The sequence below is a fragment of the Zonotrichia albicollis genome, chromosome 1 (genome assembly GCF_047830755.1).
Source record: "Zonotrichia albicollis isolate bZonAlb1 chromosome 1, bZonAlb1.hap1, whole genome shotgun sequence".
Taxonomy (NCBI): domain Eukaryota; kingdom Metazoa; phylum Chordata; class Aves; order Passeriformes; family Passerellidae; genus Zonotrichia; species Zonotrichia albicollis.
In genome coordinates, this window is record NC_133819.1 from 155,448,382 (window position 1) to 155,472,062 (window position 23,681).

The 23,681-nt window shown below is 59.0% G+C and overlaps 1 protein-coding gene across 1 annotated transcript in view; it reads right to left on the minus strand.

The window, feature by feature from the left end:
• Positions 1–22,732, minus strand: part of LOC141731822 (myosin-6-like) — a 58,938-nt gene extending 36,206 nt beyond the window's left edge. Inside the window, exons 1-8 of the mRNA XM_074558788.1 lie at positions 22,508–22,732; positions 18,716–18,752; positions 14,845–15,059; positions 9,610–9,753; positions 4,679–4,835; positions 1,848–1,875; positions 1,626–1,734; positions 1,436–1,528 (exon numbers count right to left, since the gene is read on the minus strand). Of these exons, the coding sequence (XP_074414889.1) occupies positions 1,436–1,528; positions 1,626–1,734; positions 1,848–1,875; positions 4,679–4,835; positions 9,610–9,753; positions 14,845–15,059; positions 18,716–18,752; positions 22,508–22,702 (978 nt within the window). The 5' untranslated portion in view covers positions 22,703–22,732. The remainder of the gene's footprint in view (positions 1–1,435; positions 1,529–1,625; positions 1,735–1,847; positions 1,876–4,678; positions 4,836–9,609; positions 9,754–14,844; positions 15,060–18,715; positions 18,753–22,507) is intronic.
• Between the last annotated feature and the right edge of the window lie 949 nt (positions 22,733–23,681).

Below are 23,681 nucleotides of genomic sequence, written 5' to 3' on the forward strand. Positions count from 1 at the left end.
TAGACCCAGCCCCAGCCCCATAGATCCTGCCCCACAGACTCTGCCCCACAGGCCCTAACCTGTCCATCCCCATCCCATAGACCCAGTCCCAGCCCTATAGACTCTGCCCCACAGGCCCTGCCCCATAGACCCTGCCCCACAGACAGCGGCCCTATACCCCATAGACTCCACCCTATTGATGTGCCCTGTAGACACAGGCTCCACCCCATAGACCCCACCCCACTGATGTGCCCCACAGAGATCATCCTCACCCCATAGACTCCACCCCATAGACCCCAAAATCCAATCCACCTCGCAGATCCCGCCTATGGACTCTGCCCCATTGATGTGCCCCACAGATATCGTCCTCACCCCATAGAGCTCACCCCATTGATGTGCCCCACAGACATCGTCCTCACCCCACAGACCCCACCCCATTGATGTGCCCCACAGACACCAGCCTCACCCCATAGACTTCGCCCCATAGACCCCAAAATCCAATCTCCACCTCGCAGAACCCACCCATAGACCCCACCCACCACTGTGCCCCACAGACACCGGCCTCACCCCATAGACCCCAAAATCCAATCTCCACCTCACAGAACCCACCCATAGACCCTACCCCATTGATGTGCCCCACAGATACCAGCCTCACCCCATAGACTTCGCCCCATAGACCCCAAAATCCAATCTCCACCTCACAGAACCCACCCATAGACCCCACCCACCATTGTGCCCCACAGACACCAGCCTCACCCCATAGACCCTTCCCCATAGACCCCAAAATCCAATCTCCACCTCACAGAACCCGCCTATGGACTCTGCCCCATTGATGTGCCCCACAGACACCAGCCTCACCCCATAGACCCCACCCCATTGATGTGCCCCACAGACACCGGCCTCACCCCACAGACTCCACCCCATAGATCCCAAAATCCAATCTCCACCTCACAGAACTCACCCATAGACCCCACCCCACTGATGTGCCCCACAGACACCAGCCCCACCCCACAGACTCCACCCCATAGACCCCAAAATCCAATCTCCACCTCAAAGAACCCACCTATGGACTCTGCCCCATTGATGTGCCCCACAGACACCAGCCCCATCCCACAGACCCCACCCCATTGATGTGCCCCACAGACACCAGCCTCACCCCATAGAGCTCACCCCACTGATGTGCCCCACAGACACCAGCCTCACCCCATAGAGCTCACCCCACTGATGTGCCCCACAGACACCGGCCTCACCCCATACCCACAGGTTCTGCCCCACAGGCTCCACCCCAAGGCCCTGTAGACTCCTCCCTCAAGCCCCACCCCACAGGCCCCACCCCACAGGCCCCACCCCACAGGCCCAGGCCCCATCCCACAGACCCCACCCTACATCCACTGGCCCCGCCCCCAAGGCCCCACCCCACAGGCCCCGCCCCACCTCCCCGGCCCCGCCCACTCACGAATCGCGAGGAGTTGTCGTTGCGCACGGTCTTGGCGTTGCCGAAGGCCTCGAGCGCGGGGTTGGCCTGGATGATTTGATCCTCCAGGGTGCCCTGGGGTGGGCGGTGACACCGTGGGTGGGCGGGGACACGGCCAGGGGGAGGTGACACCGCGGGGGGGGGCGTGGCCGGGCCCCGCCCTTTTTTTTACCTTGCTGCTATTGGCCGCCTCCTTCTTGCGGTCGCCGATGGCGGCGATGCTGGCGAAGTATTGGATGACGCGTTTGGTGTTCACCGTTTTCCCCGCCCCCGATTCGCCGCTGGGGGGGCAAGGAGGTCACCAGGGGGTCACTGAGGGGTCACTGAGGGGTCACTGAGGGGTCACCTGGGGTCACCCCACATCTGTGGGGCGGCGTCGGGGGTGGGGACTCACGTGATGAGGATGGATTGGTTCTCGCGGTCTGTGGGGAGAGAGAGGGGTCGGGGGGTGAGGAGGGGTCTGGGGGGTCTTCAGGTCTCCTCCAGGTGAGGAGAAGGTCAGGTGGGACAAAGATCAGGAGAAGTTTGGGGTTTGGGTTCTCCAACCACTCCAGGTGAGGAGCAGCTCAGGTGGGACGAAGATCACGAGAAGTTTGGGGTTTGGGTTCTCCAACCACTCCAGGTGAGGAGAAGGTCAGGTGGGACAAAGTTGAGGAGAAGTTTGGGGTCTGAGGTTTGGGGTTCTCCAACCACTCAAGGTGAGGAGCAGCTCAGGTGGGACAAAGTTCAGGAGAAGTTTGGGGTTGGGGTTCTCCAACCACTCCAGGTGAGGAGCAGCTCAGGTGGGACAAAGTTGAGGAGAAGTTTGGGGTCTGGGGTTCTCCAATCCCCTCCAAGTAAGGAGAAGGTCAGGTGGGACAAAGATCAGGAGAAGTTTGGGGTCTGAGGTTTGGGGTTCTCCAACCACTCCAGGTGAGGAGAAGGTCAGGTGGGACAAAATTCAAAAGAAGTTTGGGGTCTGAGGTTTGGGGTTCTCCAACCACTCCAGGTGAGGAGCAGCTCAGGTGTGACGAAGATCACGAGAAGTTTGGGGTTTGGGTTCTCCAACCACTCCAGGTGAGGAGCAGCTCAGGTGGGACGAAGATCAGGAGAAGTTCGGGGTTTGGGTTCTCCAACCACTCCAGGTGAGGAGCAGCTCAGGTGGGACGAAGATCAGGAGAAGTTTGGGGTTTGGGTTCTCCAACCACTTCAGGTGAGGAGAAGGTCAGGTGGGACAAAATTCAGGAGAAGTTTGGGGTCTGAGGTTTGGGGTTCTCCAATCACTCCAGGTGAGGAGCAGCTCAGGTGGGACAAAGATCAGGAGAAGTTCAGGGTTTGGGTTCTCCAACCACTCCAGGTGAGGAGAAGGTCAGGTGGGACAAAGTTCAGGAGAAGTTCAGGGTTTGGGTTCTCCAACCACTCCAGGTGAGCAGAAGGTCAGGTGGGACAAAGTTCAGGAGAAGTTCGGGGTTTGGGGTTCTCCAACCACTCCAGGTGAGGAGCAGCTGAGGTGGGACAAAGATCAGGAGAAGTTCAGGGTTTGGGTTCTCCAACCACTCCAGGTGAGGAGCAGGTCAGGTGGGACAAAGTTCATGAGATGTTGAGGGTCTGGTGTTTGGGCTTCTCCACCCTTGCAGGTGGGATGGGTGGATCAAAACTGGGGGGACCCATTGGGGGTCTTGGGGGTCTCCCCACAGCCAGGTGAGTCCCAGGTCAGGTGTGACCAGACTGTGAAGATACCGGGAGTCTTGGGGGTCTCCACCCTCCCAGGTGGGACCAAGGTGAGGTGGAACCAAGATGAGGGAGATGTTCGGGTTCTCCACCCTCCCAGGTGGGACCAAGTTGAAGGAGGTCTTGAGGTCCCAAGTGGGACGAGATGTAGGAGATCTTGGGGTTCTCCACCCTCCCAGATAGAACCAAGGTGAGGTGGAACCAAGCTGAGGGAGATCTTGGGGTTCCCCACCTTCCCAGGTGGGACCAAGGTTAGGGAGATGTTGGGGTTCTCCACCCTCCCAGGTGGGACCAAGGTGAGGTGGGACCAAGATGTAGGAGATCTTGGGGTTCTCCACCTTCCCAGGTGGGACCAAGATGTAGGAGATGTTGGGGTTCCCCACCTTCCCAGGTGGGACCAAGATGTGGGAGATCTTGGGCTGTTCCACCCTCCCAGGTGGGACCAAGGTGAGGGAGATGTTGGGGTTCTCCACCCTCCCAGGTAGAACCAAGGTGAGGTGGAACCAAGGTGAGGTGGAACCAGGCTGAGGGAGATCTTGGGGTTCCCCACCTTCCTAGGTGGGACCAAGATGTAGGAGATGGTGGGGTTCTCCACCCTCCCAGGTGGGACCAAGGTGAGGTGGGATCAAGATGTAGGAGATGTTGGGGTTCTCCACCCTCCCAGGTGGGACCAAGATGTAGGAGATGTTGGGGTTCTCCACCTTCCCAGGTGGGACCAAGGTGAGGTGGAACCAAGATGTAGGAGATCTTGGGATTCCCCACCTTCCCAGGTGGGACCAAGGTGAGGTGGGACCAAGATGTAGGAGATGTTGGGGTTCTCTACCCTCCCAGGTGGGACCAAGGTGAGGGAGATGTTGGTGTTCTCCACCCTCCCAGGTGGGACCAAGTTGAAGGAGGTCTTGAGGTCCCAAGTGGGACCAAGATGTAGGAGATCTTGGGGTTCTCCACCCTCCCAGGTGGGACCAAGGTGAGGTGGGACCAAGATGTAGGAGATATTAGAGTTCTCTACCCTCCCAGGTGGAACCAAGCTGAGGGAGATCTTGGGGTTCCCCATCTTCCCAGGTGGGACCAAGATGTAGGAGATGTTGCTGTTCTCCACCCTCCCAGGTGCAGGAGATGTTGGGGTTCTCCACCCTCCCAGGTGGGACCAAGTTGAAGGAGGTCTTGAGGTCCCAAGTGGGACGAGATGTGGGAGATGTTGGGGTTCTCCACCTTCCCAGGTGGGACCAAGATGTAGGAGATGTTGTGGTTCCCCACCTTCCTAGGTGGGACCAAGATGTAGGAGATGTTGGGGTTCTCCACCCTTCCAGGTGGGACCAAGGCGAGGTGGGACCAAGCTGAGGGAGATGTTGCTGTTCTCCACCCTTCCAGGTGCGGGAGATCTTGAGCTTCTCCACCCTCCCAACTGAGCTATCTCAAAACCATGAAGACCCATGGGGACCCTTGGACCTCCCCTCTTGCCCAGGTGTCCCCAGGTGTCCCCAGGTGTCCCCAGGCCCGTTTTGGGGGTCCCACCTGTCAGCATGTACTGGTAGGCGTTGTCCGAGATGGAGAAGATGTGCGGGGGGACCTCGTTGCGCTTCTTGCCCCTGTAGGCGGCCACCACTTGTGGGTCATAGACCGGGAGCCACTTGTAGGGGTTCACGGTGACACAGAAGAGCCCCGAGTAGGTCTGGGGGGACAATCGGGGGGCTCAGGGGGGGGGGGACACACCTGGGGTGGGGACCCCAACCCCAACCGGGGCGTGGGAATGGGTGGTGGGGGGCTTGGGGGGTCAGGGATGGACACTGGAGGGTCTGGAGGGGGTTCAGGGATGCTGGAGGTCCAAGGGTTGGAGATTTTGGGTCTGGGGGTTTTGGGGGTCCAAGAATTGGAGATTTTGGGTCTGGGGGTTTTGGGGGTCCAAGGTTTGGAGATTTTGGGTCTGGGGGTTCTGGAGGTCCAGGGATTGGAGATTTTGGGTCTGGGGGTTTTGGGGGTCCAAGGATTGGAGATTTTGGGTCTGGGGGTTCTGGAGGTCCAGGGATTGGAGATTTTGGGTCTGGGGGTCCAAGGATTGGAGATTTTGGGTCTGGGGGTTTTGGAGGTCCAAGGATTGGAGATTTTGGGTCTGGGGGTCCAAGGATTGGAGATTTTGGGTCTGGGGGTTTTGGGGGTCCAAGGGTTGGAGATTTTGGGTCTGGGGGTCCAAGGATTGGAGATTTTGGGTCTGGGGGTCCTGTAGGTCGAAGGATTGGAGATTTTGGGTCTGGGGATTTTGGGGGTCCGAGGATTGGAGATTTTGGGTCTGGGGATTTTGGGGGTCCGAGGATTGGAGATTTTGGGTCTGGGGGTCCAAGGATTGGAGATTTTGGGTCTGGGGGTTTCTGGAGGTCCAAGGTTTGGAGATTTTGGGTCTGGGGGTCCTGGAGGTCCAAGGGTTGGAGATTTTGGGTCTGGGGGAGGTTCAGGGGGTCCAAGGTTTGGAGATTTTGGGTCTGGGGGTTTTGGGGGTCCAAGGATTGGAGATTTTGGGTCTGGGGGTTTTGGGGGTCCAAGGTTTGGAGATTTTGGGTCTGGGGGTCCAAGGATTGGAGATTTTGGGTCTGGGGGTCCTGGAGGTCCAAGGGTTGGAGATTTTGGGTCTGGGGGTCCTGGGGGTCCAAGGATTGGAGATTTTGGGTCTGGGGGTCCTGGGGTTCCAAAGAATGGAGATTTTGGGTCTGGGGGTTCTGGAGGTCCAAGGATTGGAGATTTTGGGTCTGGGGGTCCTGGGGTTCCAAAGAATGGAGATTTTGGGTCTGGGGGTTCTGGAGGTCCAAGGATTGGAGATTTTGGGTCTGGGGGTCCAAGGATTGGAGATTTTGGGTCTGGGGGTTTTGGGGGTCCAAGGTTTGGAGATTTTGGGTCTGGGGGTCCTGGAGGTCCAAGGATTGGAGATTTTGGGTCTGGGGGTTTTGGAGGTCCAAGGTTTGGAGATTTTGGGTCTGGGGGTTTTGGAGGTCCAAGGATTGGAGATTTTGGGTCTGGGGGTCCTGGAGGTCCAAGGATTGGAGATTTTGGGTCTGGGGGTTCTGGAGGTCCAAGGTTTGGAGATTTTGGGTCTGGGGGTCCAAGGATTGGAGATTTTGGGGCTCCAAGGATTGGAGATTTTGGGTCTGGGGGTTCTGGAGGTCCAAGGTTTGGAGATTTTGGGTCTGGGGGTCCAAGGATTGGAGATTTTGGGGCTCCAAGGATTGGAGATTTTGGGTCTGGGGGTTTTGGGCGTGCAGGGTTTGGAGATTTTGGGTCTGGGGGTTTTGGGGGTCCAAGGATTGGAGATTTTGGGTCTGGGGGTTTTGGGGGTTCAAGGTTTGGAGATTTTGGGTCTGGGGGTTTTGGGGGTCGAAGGATTGGAGATTTTGGGTCTGGGGGTTTTGGGGGTCCAAGGATTGGAGATTTTGGGTCTGGGGGTCCAAGGATTGGAGATTTTGGGTCTGGGGGTTTTGGGGGTCCAGGGATTGGAGATTTTGGGTCTGGGGGTTTTGGAGGTCCAAGGATTGGAGATTTTGGGTCTGGGGGTTTTGGGGGTCCAAGGATTGGAGATTTTGGGTCTGGGGGTCCTGGGGGTCCAAGGATTGGAGATTTTGGGTCTGGGGGTTTTGGGGGTTCAAGGTTTGGAGATTTTGGGTCTGGGGGTCCTGGAGCTCCAAGGATTGGAGATTTTGGGTCTGGGGGTTTTGGGGGTTCAAGGTTTGGAGATTTTGGGTCTGGGGGTTTTGGGGGTCCAAGGACTGGAGATTTTGGGTCTGGGGGGTTTGGGGGTCCAAGGATTGGAGATTTTGGGTCTGGGGGTTTTGGGGGTCCAAGGATTGGAGATTTTGGGTCTGGGGGTCCAAGGATTGGAGATTTTGGGTCTGGGGGTTCTGGGGGTCCAAGGTTTGGAGATTTTGGGTCTGGGGGTTCTGGAGGCCCAAGGATTGGAGATTTTGGGTCTGGGGGTTCTGGAGGCCCAAGGATTGGAGATTTTGGGTCTGGGGGTTTTGGGCGTCCAAGGAATTTGGGTCTGGGGGTTTTGGGGGTCCGAGGATTGGATATTTTGGGTCTGGGGGTTCTGGGGGTCCAAGGATTGGAGATTTTGGGTCTGGGGGTCCTGGGGGTTCAAGGGTTGGAGATTTTGGGTCTGGGGGTCCTGGGGGTCCAAGGATCGGAGATTTTGGGTCTGGGGGTCCTGGAGGTCCAAGGATTGGAGATTTTGGGTCTGGGGGTTTTGGGGGTCTAAGATTTGGAGATTTTGAGTCTGGGGGTCCTGGAGGTCCAAAGATTGGAGATTTTGAGTCTGGGGGTCCTGGGGGTCCAAGGATTGGAGATTTTGGGTCTGGGGGTTCTGGAGGTCCAAGGATTGGAGATTTTGGGTCTGGGGGTTTTGGGATCCAAGGATTGGAGATTTTGGGTCTGGGGGTTTTGGAGGTCCAAGGATTGGAGATTTTGGGTCTGGAGGTCCTGGAGGTCCAAGGATTGGAGATTTTGGGTCTGGGGGTTCTGGGGGTCCAAGGATTGGAGATTTTGGGTCTGGGGGTTCTGGAGGTCCAAGGATTGGAGATTTTGGGTCTGGGGGGGTTTTGGGGGTCCAAGGATTGGAGATTTTGGGTCTGGGGGTCCCGGAGGTCCAAGGTTTTGAGATTTTGGTTCTGGGGGTTTTGGGGGTCCAAGGATTGGAGATTTTGGGTCTGGGGGTCCTGGGGTTCAAAGGATTGGAGATTTTGGGTCTGGGGGTTTTGGGGGTCCGAGGATTGGAGATTTTGGGTCTGGGGGTTTTGGAGGTCCAAGGTTTGGAGATTTTGGGTCTGGGGGTTTTGGAAGTCCAAGGATTGGAGATTTTGGGTCTGGGGGTTTTGGAGGTCCAAGGATTGGAGATTTTGGGTCTGGGGGTTTTGGAGGTCCAAGGATTGGAGATTTTGGGTCTGGGGGTCCTGGGGGTCCAAGATTTGGAGATTTTGGGTCTGGGGGTCCTGGAGGTCCAAGGATTGGAGATTTTGGGTCTGGGGGTCCTGGAGGTCCAAGATTTGGAGATTTTGGGTCTGGGGGTTTTGGGGGTCCAAGGATTGGAGATTTTGGGCCTGGGGGTCCTGGAGGTCCAAGGTTTGGAGATTTTGGGTCTGGGGGTCCTGGAGGTCCAAGCATTGGAGATTTTGGGTCTGGGGGTTTTGGAGGTCCAAGGTTTGGAGATTTTGGGTCTGGGGGTTTTGGGGGTCCAAGGATTGGAGATTTTGGGTCTGGGGGGTCCAAGGATTGGAGATTTTGGGTCTGGGGGTTTTGGGGGTCCAAGGATTGGAGATTTTGGGTCTGGGGGTCCAAGGATTGGAGATTTTGGGTCTGGGGGTTTTGGGGGTCCAAGGATTGGAGATTTTGGGTCTGGGGGTTTTGGGGGTCCAAGGATTGGAGATTTTGGGTCTGGGGGTCCTGGAGGTCCAAGGATTGGAGATTTTGGGTCTGGGGGTCCTGGAGCTCCAAGGATTGGAGATTTTGGGTCTGGGGGTTCTGGAGGTCCAAGGATTGGAGATTTTGGGTCTGGGGGTTCTGGAGGTCCAAGGATTGGAGATTTTGGGTCTGGGGGTTTTGGGGGTCCAAGGATTGGAGATTTTGGGTCTGGGGGTTTTGGGGGTCCACGGATTGGATATTTTGGGTCTGGGGGTTTTGGGGGTCCAAGGATTGGAGATTTTGGGTCTGGGGGTTTTGGGGGTTCAAGGATTGGAGATTTTGGGTCTGGGGGTCCTGGAGGTCCAAGGTTTGGAGATTTTGGGTCTGGGGGTTTTGGGGGTCCAAGGATTGGAGATTTTGGGTCTGGGGGTCCTGGAGGTCCAAGGATTGGAGATTTTGGGTCTGGGGGTCCAAGGATTGGAGATTTTGGGTCTGGGGGTTTTGGGGGTCCAAGGATTGGAGATTTTGGGTCTGGAGATTTTGGGGGGTCCAAGGATTGGAGATTTTGGGTCTGGGGGTCCAAGGATTGGAGATTTTGGGTCTGGGGGTTTTGGGGGGTCCAAGGATTGGAGATTTTGGGTCTGGGGGTCCAAGGATTGGAGATTTTGGGTCTGGGGGTTTTGGGGGTCCAAGGATTGGAGATTTTGGGTCTGGGGGTTTTGGGGGGTCCAAGGATTGGAGATTTTGGGTCTGGGGGTTCTGGAGGTCCAAGGTTTTGAGATTTTGGGTCTGGGGGTCCAAGGATTGGAGATTTTGGGTCTGGGGGAGGTTGAGGGTGGCTGGGTGGGGTCAAGGATGGGACACTGGAGGTTCTGGAGGGGGTTCAGGGGTCCTGGAGGTCCAAGGATTGGAGTTGGACCTCCCCCCATTTTTGAGGTCCCCCTCCCCATTTTTAATGTTCTCCCCCATTTTTGAGGTCCTCTCCCCATTTTTGAGGTCCCCCTCCCCATTTTTGAGGTCCCCCTCCCCATTTTTGGGGTCCCCCTCCCCATTTTTGGGGGTCTCACGTAGATCATCCAGGCCGCGTAGCGCTCCTTGAGGTTGAAGAGCACGGCGGGCTCGTGCAGGAACGTCAGCATGGCCATGTCCTCGATCTTGTCGAACTTGGGCGGGTTCTGCTGGTGGACGTCGCCCTCCTTGACCGTCACCGTCTGGGGGACACGGGGCGTCACCGGGGACCCCGCAGTGTCACCAGTGTCACCTCTGCCGGCGTGGTGCCACCTCTCTAGGAGCTCCACCAAGAGCTCCACCAGGAGCTCCACCATGATCCATCTGGGGTCTCCTCGAGGTCCCCGTGACCCTCCTGGTGTCACCTCTCCCAGCTTGGTGTCACCTCTCTAGGAGCTCCACCAGGAGCTCCACCATGAGCTCCACCATGAACTCCACCATGAGCTCCACCATGATCTATCTGGGGTTTCTTCAAGGTCACTGTGACCATCCTGGTGTCACCTCTTTAGGAGCTCCACCATGAGCTCCACCATGAGATCCACCAGGAGCTCCACCATGATCCATCTGGGGTTTCTTCGAGGTCACTGTGACCATCCTGGTGTCACCTCTCTAGGAGATCCACCATGAGCTCCACCATGAGCTCCACCATGAGCTCCACCATGATCTATCTGGGGTTTCTTCAAGATCACTGTGACCCTCCTGGTGTCACCTCTCCCAGCTTGGTGTCACCTCTCTAGGAGCTCCACCATGAGCTCCACCATGAGATCCACCATGATCCATCTGGGTCTCCTAAAGGTCCCCGTGACCCTCCTGGTGTCACCTCTCCCAGCTTGGTGTCACCTCTCTAGGAGCTCCACCATGAGCTCCACCAGGAGCTCCACCATGATCCATCTGGCCTCAAGGTCCCCATGACCATCCTGGTGTCACCTCTCTAGGAGCTCCACCATGAGCTCCACCATGAGCTCCACCATGAGCTCCACCAGGAGCTCCACCATGAGCTCCACCATGATCCATCTGGCCTCAAGGTCCCCGTGACCCTCCTGGTGTCACCTCTCTAGGAGCTCCACCATGAGCTCCACCAGGAGCTCCACCATGAGCTCCACCATGATCTATCTGGGGTTTCTTCAAGGTCACTGTGACCATCCTGGTGTCATCTCTCCCAGCTTGGTGTCACCTCTTTAGGAGCTCCACCATGAGCTCCACCATGATCCATCTGGCCTCAAGGTCCCCATGACCATCCTGGTGTCACCTCTCCTGACTTGGTGTCACCTCTCTAGGAGCTCCACCAGGAGCTCCACCATGATCCATCTGGGGTCTCCTCGAGGTCCCCTTGACCATCCTGGTGTCACCTCTCCCAGCTTGGTGTCACCTCTCTAGGAGCTCCACCATGAGCTCCACCATGAGCTCCACCATGATCCATCTGGGGTTTCTTCAAGGTCACTGTGACCCTCCTGGTGTCACCTCTCTAGGAGCTCCACCATGAGCTCCACCAGGAGCTCCACCATGAGCTCCACCATGATCCATCTGGCCTCAAGGTCCCCATGACCATCCTGGTGTCACCTCTCCTGGCTTGGTGTCACCTCTCTAGGAGCTCCACCATGAGCTCCACCATGAGCTATCTGGGGTTTCTTCAAGGTCACTGTGACCATCCTGGTGTCACCTCTTTAGGAGCTCCACCATGAGCTCCACCATGATCCATCTGGGGTCTCCTCAAGGTCCCTGTGACCCTCCTGGTGTCACCTCTCCAGGAGCTCCACCATGAGCTCCACCAGGAGCTCCACCATGAGCTCCACCATGAGATCCACCAGGAGCTCCACCAGGAGCTCCACCATGATCCATCTGGGGTCTCCTCGAGGTCCCTGTGACCCTCCTGGTGTCACCTCTCCTGGCTTGGTGTCACCTCTCTAGGAGCTCCACCATGAGCTCCACCATGAGCTCCACCATGAGCTCCACCATGATCCATCTGGGGTTTCTTCAAGGTCACTGTGACCATCCTGGTGTCACCTCCCTAGGAGCTCCACCATGAGCTCCACCATGATCCATCTGGGGTTTCTTCAAGGTCCCCGTGACCCTCCTGGTGTCACCTCTCGAGGAGCTCCACCATGAGCTCCACCAGGAGTTCCACCATGAGCTCCACCATGATCCATCTGAGGTTTCTTCAAGGTCCCCGTGACCCTCCTGGTGTCACCTCTCCTGGCTTGGTGTCACCTCTCTAGGAGCTCCACCATGAGCTCCACCATGAGCTCCACCATGAGCTCCACCATGATCCATCTGGGGTTTCTTCAAGGTCACTGTGACCATCCTGGTGTCACCTCTCTAGGAGATCCACCATGAGCTCCACCATGAGCTCCACCATGAGCTCCACCATGATCCATCTGGGGTTTCTTCAAGGTCCCCATGACCATCCTGGTGTCACCTCTCTAGGAGCTCCACCATGAGCTCCACCATGAGCTCCACCATGAGCTCCACCATGATCCATCTGGGGTTTCTTCAAGGTCACTGTGACCATCCTGGTGTCACCTCTCTAGGAGATCCACCATGAGCTCCACCATGAGCTCCACCATGAGCTCCACCATGATCCATCTGGGGTTTCTTCAAGGTCCCCATGACCATCCTGGTGTCACCTCTCTAGGAGCTCCACCATGAGCTCCACCATGAGCTCCACCATGATCCATCTGGGGTTTCTTCAAGGTCACTGTGACCCTCCTGGTGTCACCTCTCTAGGAGCTCCACCATGAGCTCCACCATGATCCATCTGGGGTCTCCTCGAGGTCCCCGTGACCCTCCTGGTGTCACCTCTCCTGGCTTGGTGTCACCTCTCTAGGAGCTCCACCATGAGCTCCACCATGAGCTCCACCAGGAGCTCCACCATGAGCTCCACCATGATCCATCTGGCCTCAAGGTCCCCATGAACATCCTGGTGCCACCTCTGTAGGAGCTCCACCATGAGCTCCACCATGAGCTCCACCATGATCTATCTGGGGTTTCTTCAAGGTCCCCGTGACCCTCCTGGTGTCACCTGTTCCAGCTTGTTCTCCATGGTAGCATCTCCTCAGTGTCCCATTGAGACCCCTGTGGCACCCGACATGTCCCCAAGGTCCCCATGTCCCCAAGGTTCCTGTGACCCTCCCCAAGGTCCCCATGTCCTCCATGACCCCCTCATGTCCCCCCCGGTGTCACCTCTCCCAGCTCGGTCTCCATGGTGACATCTCCCCAGTGTCCCATTGAGACCCCTGTGTCCCCAAGCCCCCTGTGAGCCCCCAATGTCACCTCTCCCATCTTGATCTCCACAGTGACATCTCCCCCAGCAATGTCCCATCAAGACCCCTGTGTCCCCAAGCCCCCCATGTCATCCCCGATGTCACCTCTCCGAGCTCGGTCTCCATGGTGGCATCTCCCCAATGTCCCCATTGAGCCCCCTGTGTCCCCAAGTCCCCCATGTCCCCAAGCCCCCCCATGTCCCCCCCGATGTCACCTCTCCAAGCTCGGTCTCCATGATGACATCTCCCCAATGTCCCATTGAGACTCCTGTGACCCCAAGCCCCCCGTGTCCCCATGTCCCCCCCAATGTCACCTCTCCAAGCTCAGTCTCCATGGTGACATCTCCCCAATGTCCCCATTGAGATCCCTGTGACCCCAAGGTCCCAATGTCCCCAAGGTTCCTGTGACCCTCGCCAAGGTCCCCATGTCCCCAAGCCCCCCGTGTCCCCGATGTCACCTCTCTGAGCTCGGTCTCCATGGTGACATTGCCCCCAATGTCCCATTGAGCCCCCTGTGACCCCAAGCCCCCCAAGCCCCCTGTGTCCCCTGTGACCCCAAGCCCCCCATGTCCCCGTGTCCCCGATGTCACCTCTCCGAGCTCGGTCTCCATGGTGACATCTCCCCAATGTCCCATTGAGACCCCTGTGACCCCAAGCCCCCCATGTCCCCAAGCCCCTCATGTCCCCAATGTCACCTCTCCCAGCTCGGTCTCCATGGTGACATCTCCTCAATGTCCCCATTGAGACCCCTGTGACCTCAAGGTCCCTGTGACCTCCCCAGACCCCTGTGACCCCAAGGTCCCAATGTCCCCAAGGTTCCTGTGACCCTCCCCAAGGTCCCCTTGTCCCCAAGCCCCCCGTGCTCCCCCAATGTCACCTCTCCCATCTTGATCTCCACAGTGACATCTCCCCCAGCAATGTCCCATCAAGACCCCTGTGTCCCCAAGCCCCCCATGTCCCCCCCGGTGTCACCTCTCTGAGCTCGGTCTCCACGGTGACACTGCCCCCAATGTCCCCATTGAGACCCCTGTGACCCCAAGCCCCCCATGTCCCCCTTGTGACCCCAAGCCCCCCATGTCCCTGTGTCCCCAATGTCACCTCTCCGAGCTCGGTCTCCATGGTGGCATCTCCCCAATGTCCCATTGAGCCCCCTGTGACCCCAAGGTCCCCATGTCCCCAAGGTTCCTGTGACCCTCCTCAAGGTCCCCATGTCCCCCATGACCCCCTCATGTCCCCCCGGTGTCACCTCTCTGAGCTCGGTCTCCATGGTGGCATCTCCCCAATGTCCCATTGAGACTCCTGTGACCCCAAGGTCCCTGTGACCTCCCCAGACCCCTGTGACCCCAAGGTCCCCATGTCCCCAAGGTTCCTGTGACCCTCCCCAAGGTCCCCATGTCCTCCGTGACCCCCTCATGTCCCCAGTGTCACCTCTCTGAGCTCGGTCTCCATGGTGGCATCTCCCCAATGTCCCATTGAGACCCCTGTGACCCCAAGCCCCCCAAGCCCCCCATGTCCCCCCTGATGTCACCTCTCCCAGCTCGGTCTCCATGGTGGCATCTCCCCAATGTCCCATTGAGCCCCCTGTGACCCCAAGGTCCCAATGTCCCCAAGGTTCCTGTGACCCTCCTCAAGGTCCCCATGTCCTCCATGACCCCCTCATGTCCCCGGTGTCACCTCTCCCAGCTCGGTCTCCATGGTGGCATCTCCACAATGTCCCATTGAGCCCTCTGTGACCCCAAGCCCCCCGTGTCCCCATGTCCCGTGTCCCCGGTGTCACCTCTCCGAGCTCGGTCTCCATGGTGGCATCTCCCCAATGTCCCATTGAGACCCCTGTGACCCCAAGGTCCCCATGTCCCCAAGGTTCCTATGACCCCAAGTCCCCCATGTCCCCATGTCCCCGGTGTCACCTCTCCCAGCTCGGTCTCCATGGTGGCATCTCCCCAATGTCCCATTGAGACCCCTGTGACCCCAAGTCCCCCATGTCCCCCCTGTGACCCCAAGCCCCCCATGTCCCCATGTCCCCCCCAGTGTCACCTCTCCGAGCTCGGTCTCCACGGTGACGCTGCCGCCCTGTCTGTCCAGCACGCGGCCCTTGACGAACTCGTGTCCGGCGTGGGGCACGAAGCACTCGGCGCGGGGGTCGAAGGGACGCGTGGTGGCCGCCAGGCGCTCGCGCTCGCCCGGCCGCAGGAACGGCGCCGCCGCGCCCAGGGCCGCCAGCACCGCGTCCGCCATCTGTCCTGGGGATCCTGGGGACAGGGACACCACGGGATGGACAGGGATGGACCCCTGCCCACCCACTGACCCTCCATGGTCACCCCTGTGGTCATTGATGGTCACCAGCACCGCGTCCGCCATCTGTCCTGGGGACAATGGCATTGTGGGGGCACAGGGATGGACCCCGACCCACCCACTGACCGTCCATGGACACCCATGATTGACCCCATGGTCATTGATGGGCCACCATGGTCACTGATTGACCCCACAGAGCTGCCAACACCTCATCCTGGGGGACAGGGACACTGTGGGGGGACAGGGATGGACCCTTGCCCACCCACTGACAGTCCATGGTCACTGATGGTCACCAGGACCCCGTCTGCCATCTGTCCTGGGGACAATGACACTGTGGGGGGACAGGGATGGACCCCGACCCACCCACTGACCATCCATGGACCCCACCATGGTCACTGATTGACCCACAGAGCCGCCAGCACCGCGTCCGCCATCTGTCCTGGGGGACAATGGCATTGTGGGGGGACAGGGATGGACCCCTGCCCACCCACTGACCGTCCATGGACCCCCATGATTGACCCCATGGTCATTGATGGGCCACCATGGTCACTGATGGTCACCAGCACCGCGTCCGCCATCTGTCCTGGGGATCCTGGGGACAGGGACACCGGGGGATGGACAGGGATGGACCCCGACCCACCCACTGACCGTCCATGGACACCCCTGTGGTCATTGATGGCCGCCAGCACCGCGTCCGCCATCTGTCCTGGGGACAGGGACACCGGGGGATGGACCCCGACCCACCCACTGACCCTTCATGGTCACTGATGGTCAGCAGGACCCCGTCTGCCATCTGTCCTGGGGATCCTGGGGACAGGGACACCGGGGAATGGACAGGGATGGACCCCAGCCCACCCACTGACCCTCCATGGACCCCCACGATTGACCCTATGGTCATTGACGGGCTACCATGGTCACTGATGGTCACCAGCACCGCGTCCGCCATCTGTCCTGGGGACAATGGCATTGTGGGGGGACAGGGATGGACCCCGACCCACCCACTGACCATCCATGGACCCCCATGGTCATTGATGGACCCCACAGTGTCACCAGCACCGCGTCCGCCATCTGTCCTGGGGACAGGGACACCAGGGGATGGACAGGGATGGACCCCGACCCACCCACTGACCATCCATGGACCCCCATGATTGACCCCATGGTCATTGATGGGCCACCATGGTCACTGATGGTCACCAGCACTGCGTCCGCCATCTGTCCTGGGGACAGGGACACCAGGGGATGGACAGGGATGGACCCCGACCCACCCACTGACCCTCCATGGACACCCATGATTGACCCCATGGTCATTGATGGGCCACCATGGTCACTGATTGACCCCACAGTGTCACCAGCACCACGTCCGCCATCTGTCCTGGGGACAGGGACACCTGGGGATGGACCCCTGCCCACCCACTGACCGTCCATGGTCACTGATGGTCACCAGGACCCCGTCTGCCATCTGTCCTGGGGGACAATGTCATTGTGGGGGCACAGGGATGGACCCCGACCCACCCACTGACCCTCCATGGACACCCCCATGGTCACTGATGGTCACCAGCACCCCGTCCGCCATCTGTCCTGGGGGACAATGGCATTGTGGGGGCACAGGGATGGACCCCAATCCACCCACTGACCCTCCATGGTCACTGATGGTCACCAGGACCCCGTCTGCCATCTGTCCTGGGGACAATGACACTGTGGGGGGACAGGGATGGACCCCGACCCACCACTGACCGTCCATGGTCACTGATGATCACCAGGACCCCGTCTGCCATCTGTCCTGGGGACAGGGACACCGGGGATGGACAGGGATGGACCCCGACCCACCCACTGACCCTCCATGGACCCCCATGATTGACCCCATGGTCATTGATGGGCCACCATGGTCACTGATTTACCCCACAGTGTCACCAGCACCGCATCCTGGGGACAGGGACACTGTGGGGGGACAGGGATGGACCCCGACCCACCCACTGACCCTTCATGGTCACTGATGGTCACCAGGACCCCGTCCGCCATCTGTCCTGGGGACAATGGCATTGTGGGGGCACAGGGATGGACCCCGACCCACCCACTGACCCTCCATGGACCCCACCATGGTCACTGATTGACCCCCATGGTCATTCATGGAGTGCCATGGTCACTGACCCCATCCGTGACCCTACAGTGTCACCAGCACTGCATTGGCCATCTGTCCTGGGGACAATGGCATTGTGGGGGCACAGGGATGGACCCCGACCCACCCACTGACCGTCCATGGACACCCCCGTGGTCATTGATGGACCCCACAGTGTCACCAGCACCATGTCCGCCATCTGTCCTGGGGATCCTGGGGACAGGGACACCGGGGGATGGACAGGGATGGACCCCGACCCACCCACTGACCGTCCATGGACCCCCATGATTGACCCCATGGTCATTGATGGGCCACCATGGTCACTGATTGACCCCACAGTGTCACCAGCACCGCGTCCGCCATCTGTCCTGGGGACAGGGACACCAGGGGATGGACCCCTGCCCACCCACTGACCATCCATGGTCACCCCCGTGGTCATTGATGGTCACCAGCACCGCGTCCGCCATCTGTCCTGGGGACAATGACACTGTGGGGGCACAGGGATGGACCCCTGCCCACCCACTGACCGTCCATGGACACCCCTGTGGTCATTGATGGCCACCAGCACCGCGTCCGCCATCTGTCCTGGGGACAGGGACACCGGGGGATGGACCCCTGCCCACACACTGACCCTCCATGGACACCCCTGTGGTCATTGATGGACCCCCGAGATCATTGATTGATCCCTGCAGTCATTGATTGACCCCCAATGCCATTGGTTGACCCCCATGGTCATTGATTGACCCCCACAGTCATTGACTGACCCTCTTAGCCTTTGATTGACACCCCTGGCCATTGATTGACACCCCTGGCCATTGATTGACCCCCATGGTCATTGATTGATCCCCGTGGCCATTGATTGACACCCCTGGCCATTGATTGATCCCTGTGGGCATTGATTGACCCCTGTGGGCATTGATTGACACCCCTGGCCATTGATTGACCTCTGTGACCATTGATTGACACCCCTGTGGCCATTGACTGATCCCTGTGGCCATTGATTGACCCCCATGGCCATTGATTGACCTCCAAGGTCACTGATTGACCCCCAGTCATTGATTGACCCTCTTAGCCATTGATTGACCCTCGTGACCTTTGATTGACACCCCTGGCCATTGATTGATCCCCGTGGCCATTGATTGACCCCCGTGGCCATTGATTGACCTCTGTGACCATTGATTGACACCCCTGGCCATTGATTGATCCCCCTGGCCATTGATTGACCCCTGTGGCCATTGATTGACCCCCAATGCCATTGATTGATCCCCACAGTCATTGATTGACCCCCCTGGCCATTGATTGATCCCTGTGACCATTGATTGACACCCCTGGCCATTGATTGACCCCCAAGGCCATAAATTGACCTCTGCGGCCATTGATTGACCCCCATGGTCACTGATTGACCCCCATGGTCATTGATTGACCCCCACAGCGCCCCCTGGGGGGTGACAGGGACAGACCCCCCCCCAAAGCCCCCCAGCCCCACCCCAGCCTTACCTGGAGTCTGTGGGTCCGGTGGGTGGGATGGAGGGATCTGGGGGGACACTGGGGTGAGGGGCTGCACCCCATAGAGACCCCCTGTGCCCCATAGACCCCCTGTGCCCCATAGAGACCCCCTGTGCCCCATAGATCCCCTGTGTGCCCCATAGATCCCTTATACACCCCACAGACCCCCTGTGCCCCATAGATTCCTTATACACCCCACAGACCCCCTGTGTGCCCCATAGATCCCTGTGTGCCCCATAGATCCCTGTGTGCCCCACAGATCCCCTGTGTGCCCCATAGATCCCTTATACACCCCACAGACCCCTGTGTGCCCCACAGATCCCTGTGTGCCCCATAGATCCCCTGTGTGCCCCACAGATCCCCTGTGTGCCCCATAGATCCCCTGTGTGCCCCACAGATCCCCCGTGTGCCCCACAGATCCCTTATACACCCCATAGAGACCCCCTGTGCCCCATAGATCCCCTGTGTGCCCCATAGATCCCTTATACACCCCATAGACCCCTGTGACCCACACACCCCCTGTGTGCCCCATAGATCCCCTGTGTGCCCCATAGATCCCTTATACACCCCACAGACCCCTGTGACCCACAGACCCCTGTGTGCCCCATAGATCCCTTATACACCCCACAGATCCCCTGTGTGCCCCATAGATCCCTTATACACCCCACAGCCCCCCTGTGCCCCATAGATCCCTGTGTGCCCCATAGATCCCTTATACACCCCACAGCCCCCCTGTGCCCCATAGATCCCTGTGTGCCCCATAGATCCCTTATACACCCCACAGCCCCCCTGTGCCCCATAGATCCCCTGTGTGCCCCACAGATCCCCTGTGTGCCCCATAGATCCCTGTGTGCCCCACAGATCCCTGTGTGCCCCACAGATCCCTGTGCCCCACAGATCCCCTGTGTGCCCCATAGATCCCCTGTGTGCCCCACAGATCCCCCGTGTGCCCCATAGATCCCCTGTGTGCCCCACAGATCCCCCGTGTGCCCCATAGATCCCCTGTGCCCCACAGATCCCCTGTGTGCCCCATAGATCCCCCGTGTGCCCCACAGATCCCCCGTGTGCCCCACAGATCCCCCGTGTGCTCCATAGATCCCTTATACACCCCACACACCCCCTGTGTGCCCCATAGATCCCTTATACACCCCACAGACCCCTGTGCCCCACACACCCCCTGTGTGCCCCATAGATCCCATGTGTGCCCCATAGATCCCTTATACACCCCACAGACCCCTGTGTGCCCCATAGATCCCTGTGTGCCCCATAGATCCCTTATACACCCCACAGATCCCTGTGTGCCCCATAGATCCCTTATACACCCCACAGACCCCTGTGCCCCACACACCCCCTGTGTGCCCCATAGATCCCTGTGTGCCCCATAGATCCCTTATACACCCCACAGACCCCTGTGCCCCATAGATCCCCTGTGCCCCATAGATCCCTTATACACCCCACAGATCCCCTGTGACCCACAGATCCCCTGTGTGCCCCACAGATCCCTTATACACCCCACAAATGCCCTGTGCCCCATAGATCCCACAGGTTTCCCATGTGCCCCATAGATCCCCTTTATGGGCCCCACAAATCTCCTGTGCCCCATAGATTCTGCCGACTTCCCATGTGCCCCACAGATCCCTTATGCACCCCACAGACCCCCTGTGCACCCCACAAATCCCCTGTGCCCCACAGATCCCACAGGCTTCCCCTGTGCCCCACAGATCCCCTTTTGCACCCCACAAGTCCCTTGTGCCCCACAGATCCCGTTTTGCACCCCACAAATTCCCTGTGCCCCATAGATCCCTTATGCACCCCACAGACCCCTGTGCACCCCCTACAAATCCCCTGTGCCCCATAGATCCCAAAGGCTTCCCCTGTGCCCCACAGATCCCCTGTGCACCCCACAGATCCCCTGTGCCCCATAGATCCCACAGGCTTCCCCTGTGCCCCACAGATCCCCTGTGCACCCCACAGATCCCCTGTGCCCCATAGATCCCAAAGGCTTCCCCTGTGCCCCACAGATCCCCTGTGCACCCCACAAATCCCCTGTGCACCCCACAGATCCCCTGTGCACCCCACAGATCCCACAGGCTTCCCCTGTGCCCCACAGATCCCCTGTGCACCCCACAGATCCCCTGTGCCCCATAGATCCCAAAGGCTTCCCCTGTGCACCCCACAGATCCCTTATGCACCCCACAGATCCCCTGTGCCCCACACACCCCCTGTGTGCCCCATAGATCCCTTATACACCCCACACATCCCCTGTGCCCCATAGATCCCAAAGGCTTCCCCTGTGCCCCACAGATCCCCCTATATACCACACAGACCCCTTTGCACCCCACAAGTCCCCCATGCCCCATAGATCCCATTATGCACCCCACAGACCGCCTGTGCCCCATAGATCCCACAGGTTTCCCATGTGCCCCATAGATCCCCTTTATGGGCCCCACAAATCTCCTGTGCCCCACAGATCCCACAGGCTTCCCCTGTGCCCCACAGATCCCCCTATATACCACACAGACCCCTTATGCACCCCACAGATCCTCTGTGCCCCACACACCCCCTGTGTGCCCCATAGATCCCTTATACACCCCACAGACCCCTGTGCCCCATAGATCTCCTGTGTGCCCCATAGACCCCCCATGTGCCCCATAGATCCCTTATACACCCCACAGACCCCTGTGTGCCCCACAGACCCCTGTGTGCCCCATAGACCCCTGTGTGCCCCATAGATCCCCTCTGTGCCCCACAGATCCCTTATACACCCCACAGCCTCCTGTGTGCCCCATAGATCCCTTATACACCCCACAGATCCCCTGTGTGCCCCATAGATTCCTTATACACCCCAAAAATCCCCTGTGCCCCATAGATCCCCTGTGTGCCCCACAGACCCCTGTGTGCCCCATAGATTCCTTATACACCCCACACATCCCCTGTGCCCCATAGACGCCAAAGGCTTCCCCTGTGCCCCACAGATCCCCCTATATACCACACAGATCCCCTTTTGCACCCCACAGACCCCCTGTGCACCCCACAAATCCCCTGTGCCCCACAGATCCCACAGGCTTCCCCTGTGCCCCACAGATCCCCTTAGGCACCCCACAGATCCCTTATGCACCCCACAGATCCCCTGTGCGCCCCATAGATCCCTTATACACCCCACACACCCCCTGTGTGCCCCACAGATCCCCCGTGTGCCCCATAGATCCCTTATACACCCCACAGACCCCTGTGCCCCACAGATCCCCCGTGTGCCCCATAGATCCCATGTGTGCCCCATAGATCCCTTATACACCCCACAGATCCCCTGTGCACCCCATAGATCCCTTATACACCCCACACATCCCCTGTGCCCCATAGATCCCAAAGGCTTCCCCTGTGCCCCATAGATCCCTTATGCACCCCACAGACCCCTGTGCACCCCCCACAAATCCCCTGTGCCCCATAGATCCCAAAGGCTTCCCCTGTGCCCCACAGATCCCGTTTTGCACCCCACAGATCCCCTGTGCCCCACAGATCCCAAAGGCTTCCCATGTGCCCCACAGATCCTGTTTTGCACCCCACAAATCCCCTGTGCCCCACAGATCTCCTTATACACCCCACAGATCCCCTGTGCCCCATAGATCCTGCAGGCTTCCCCTGTGCCCCACAGACCTCCCTTGCACCCCATAGACCCCATACCCGCCCCACAGACCCCCATACCCACCCCATAGACCCCATACCCGCCCCATAGACCCCATACCCGCCCCACAGACCCCCACGCCCGCCCCACACGCCCCTCACCTCAGTCCGTGCCCCACAGCAGCACTGGCGCAGCCCCGCGGCCCCACAGATTTTATAGGGCGCTGTGGGGAGGAGGAGCCGTGGGGCGGGGCCAGGGGGCTGATAAGGGAGGGGAGGGGGCGGCCCCACACTGCCCCGCCCCCCATGGGGGTCTCTGTGGGGTCGGAGGGTCCGAGCCCCCCATGTTCGCCCCATAGGGCGAGGTGTGGGGTCAGGGGGTCCGAGCCCCCCATGTTCGCCCCATAGGGCGAGTTGTGGGGTCAGGGGGTCCGAGCCCCCTGTGTCCGCCCTATAGGGCGAGTTGTGGGGCAGATCCAGGTTTGGGGTGGTCCTATAGGGCAGAGCCGGAGGGGTCCCATTTCAGGGGATTCTATGGGGCAGGGACAAGAGGGTCCCATTTCCGGGGATTCTATGGGGCAGGGACAGGAGGGTGCGTTATTAGGGCATTCTATGGGGCAGGGACAGGGAGGTCCCTCATTTAGGGGATTCTATGGGGCAGGAGTGTCTCTTATTAGGGGATTCTGTGGGGCAGGGGGATCCCTTTGTAGGGGATTCTATGGGGCAGGAGTGTCTCTTATTTAGGGGATTCTGTGGGGCAGGGGGATCCCTTTGTAGGGGATTCTATGGGGCAGAGGGGTTTCTTATTTAGGGGATTCTATGGGGCAGGGGTGTCTCTTATTTAGGGGATTCTATGGGGCAGGAACAGGGAGATCCCTTTTTGGGGGATTCTATGGGGCAGGGATGGGGGATTCTCTTAATCAGGGAATTCTATGGGTCAGGGGGTCCCTTATTTAGGATATTCTATGGGGCAGGGATGGGGGATTCTCTTAATCAGGGAATTCTATGGGGCAGGGGGTCCCTTATTTAGGATATTCTATGGGGCAGGGATGGGGGATTCCCTCATTTAGGAGATTCTATGGGGCACGGAAGAGAGGGTCTCTTGTTTGGGGGATTCTGTGGGGCAGGGGGATCCCTTTTTAGGGGATTCTATGGGGCAGGGGAGTCTCTTATTTAGGAGATTCTGTGGGGCAGGAGGATCCCTTTTTAGGGGATTCTATGGGGACAAGTGGTCCCTTATTCAGGGAATTCTATGGGGCAGAGGGTGTTGCCTTATTTAGGGCACTCTATGGGGCAGGGGATCCCCTTTAGAGCATTCTATGGGGCAGGGGATCCC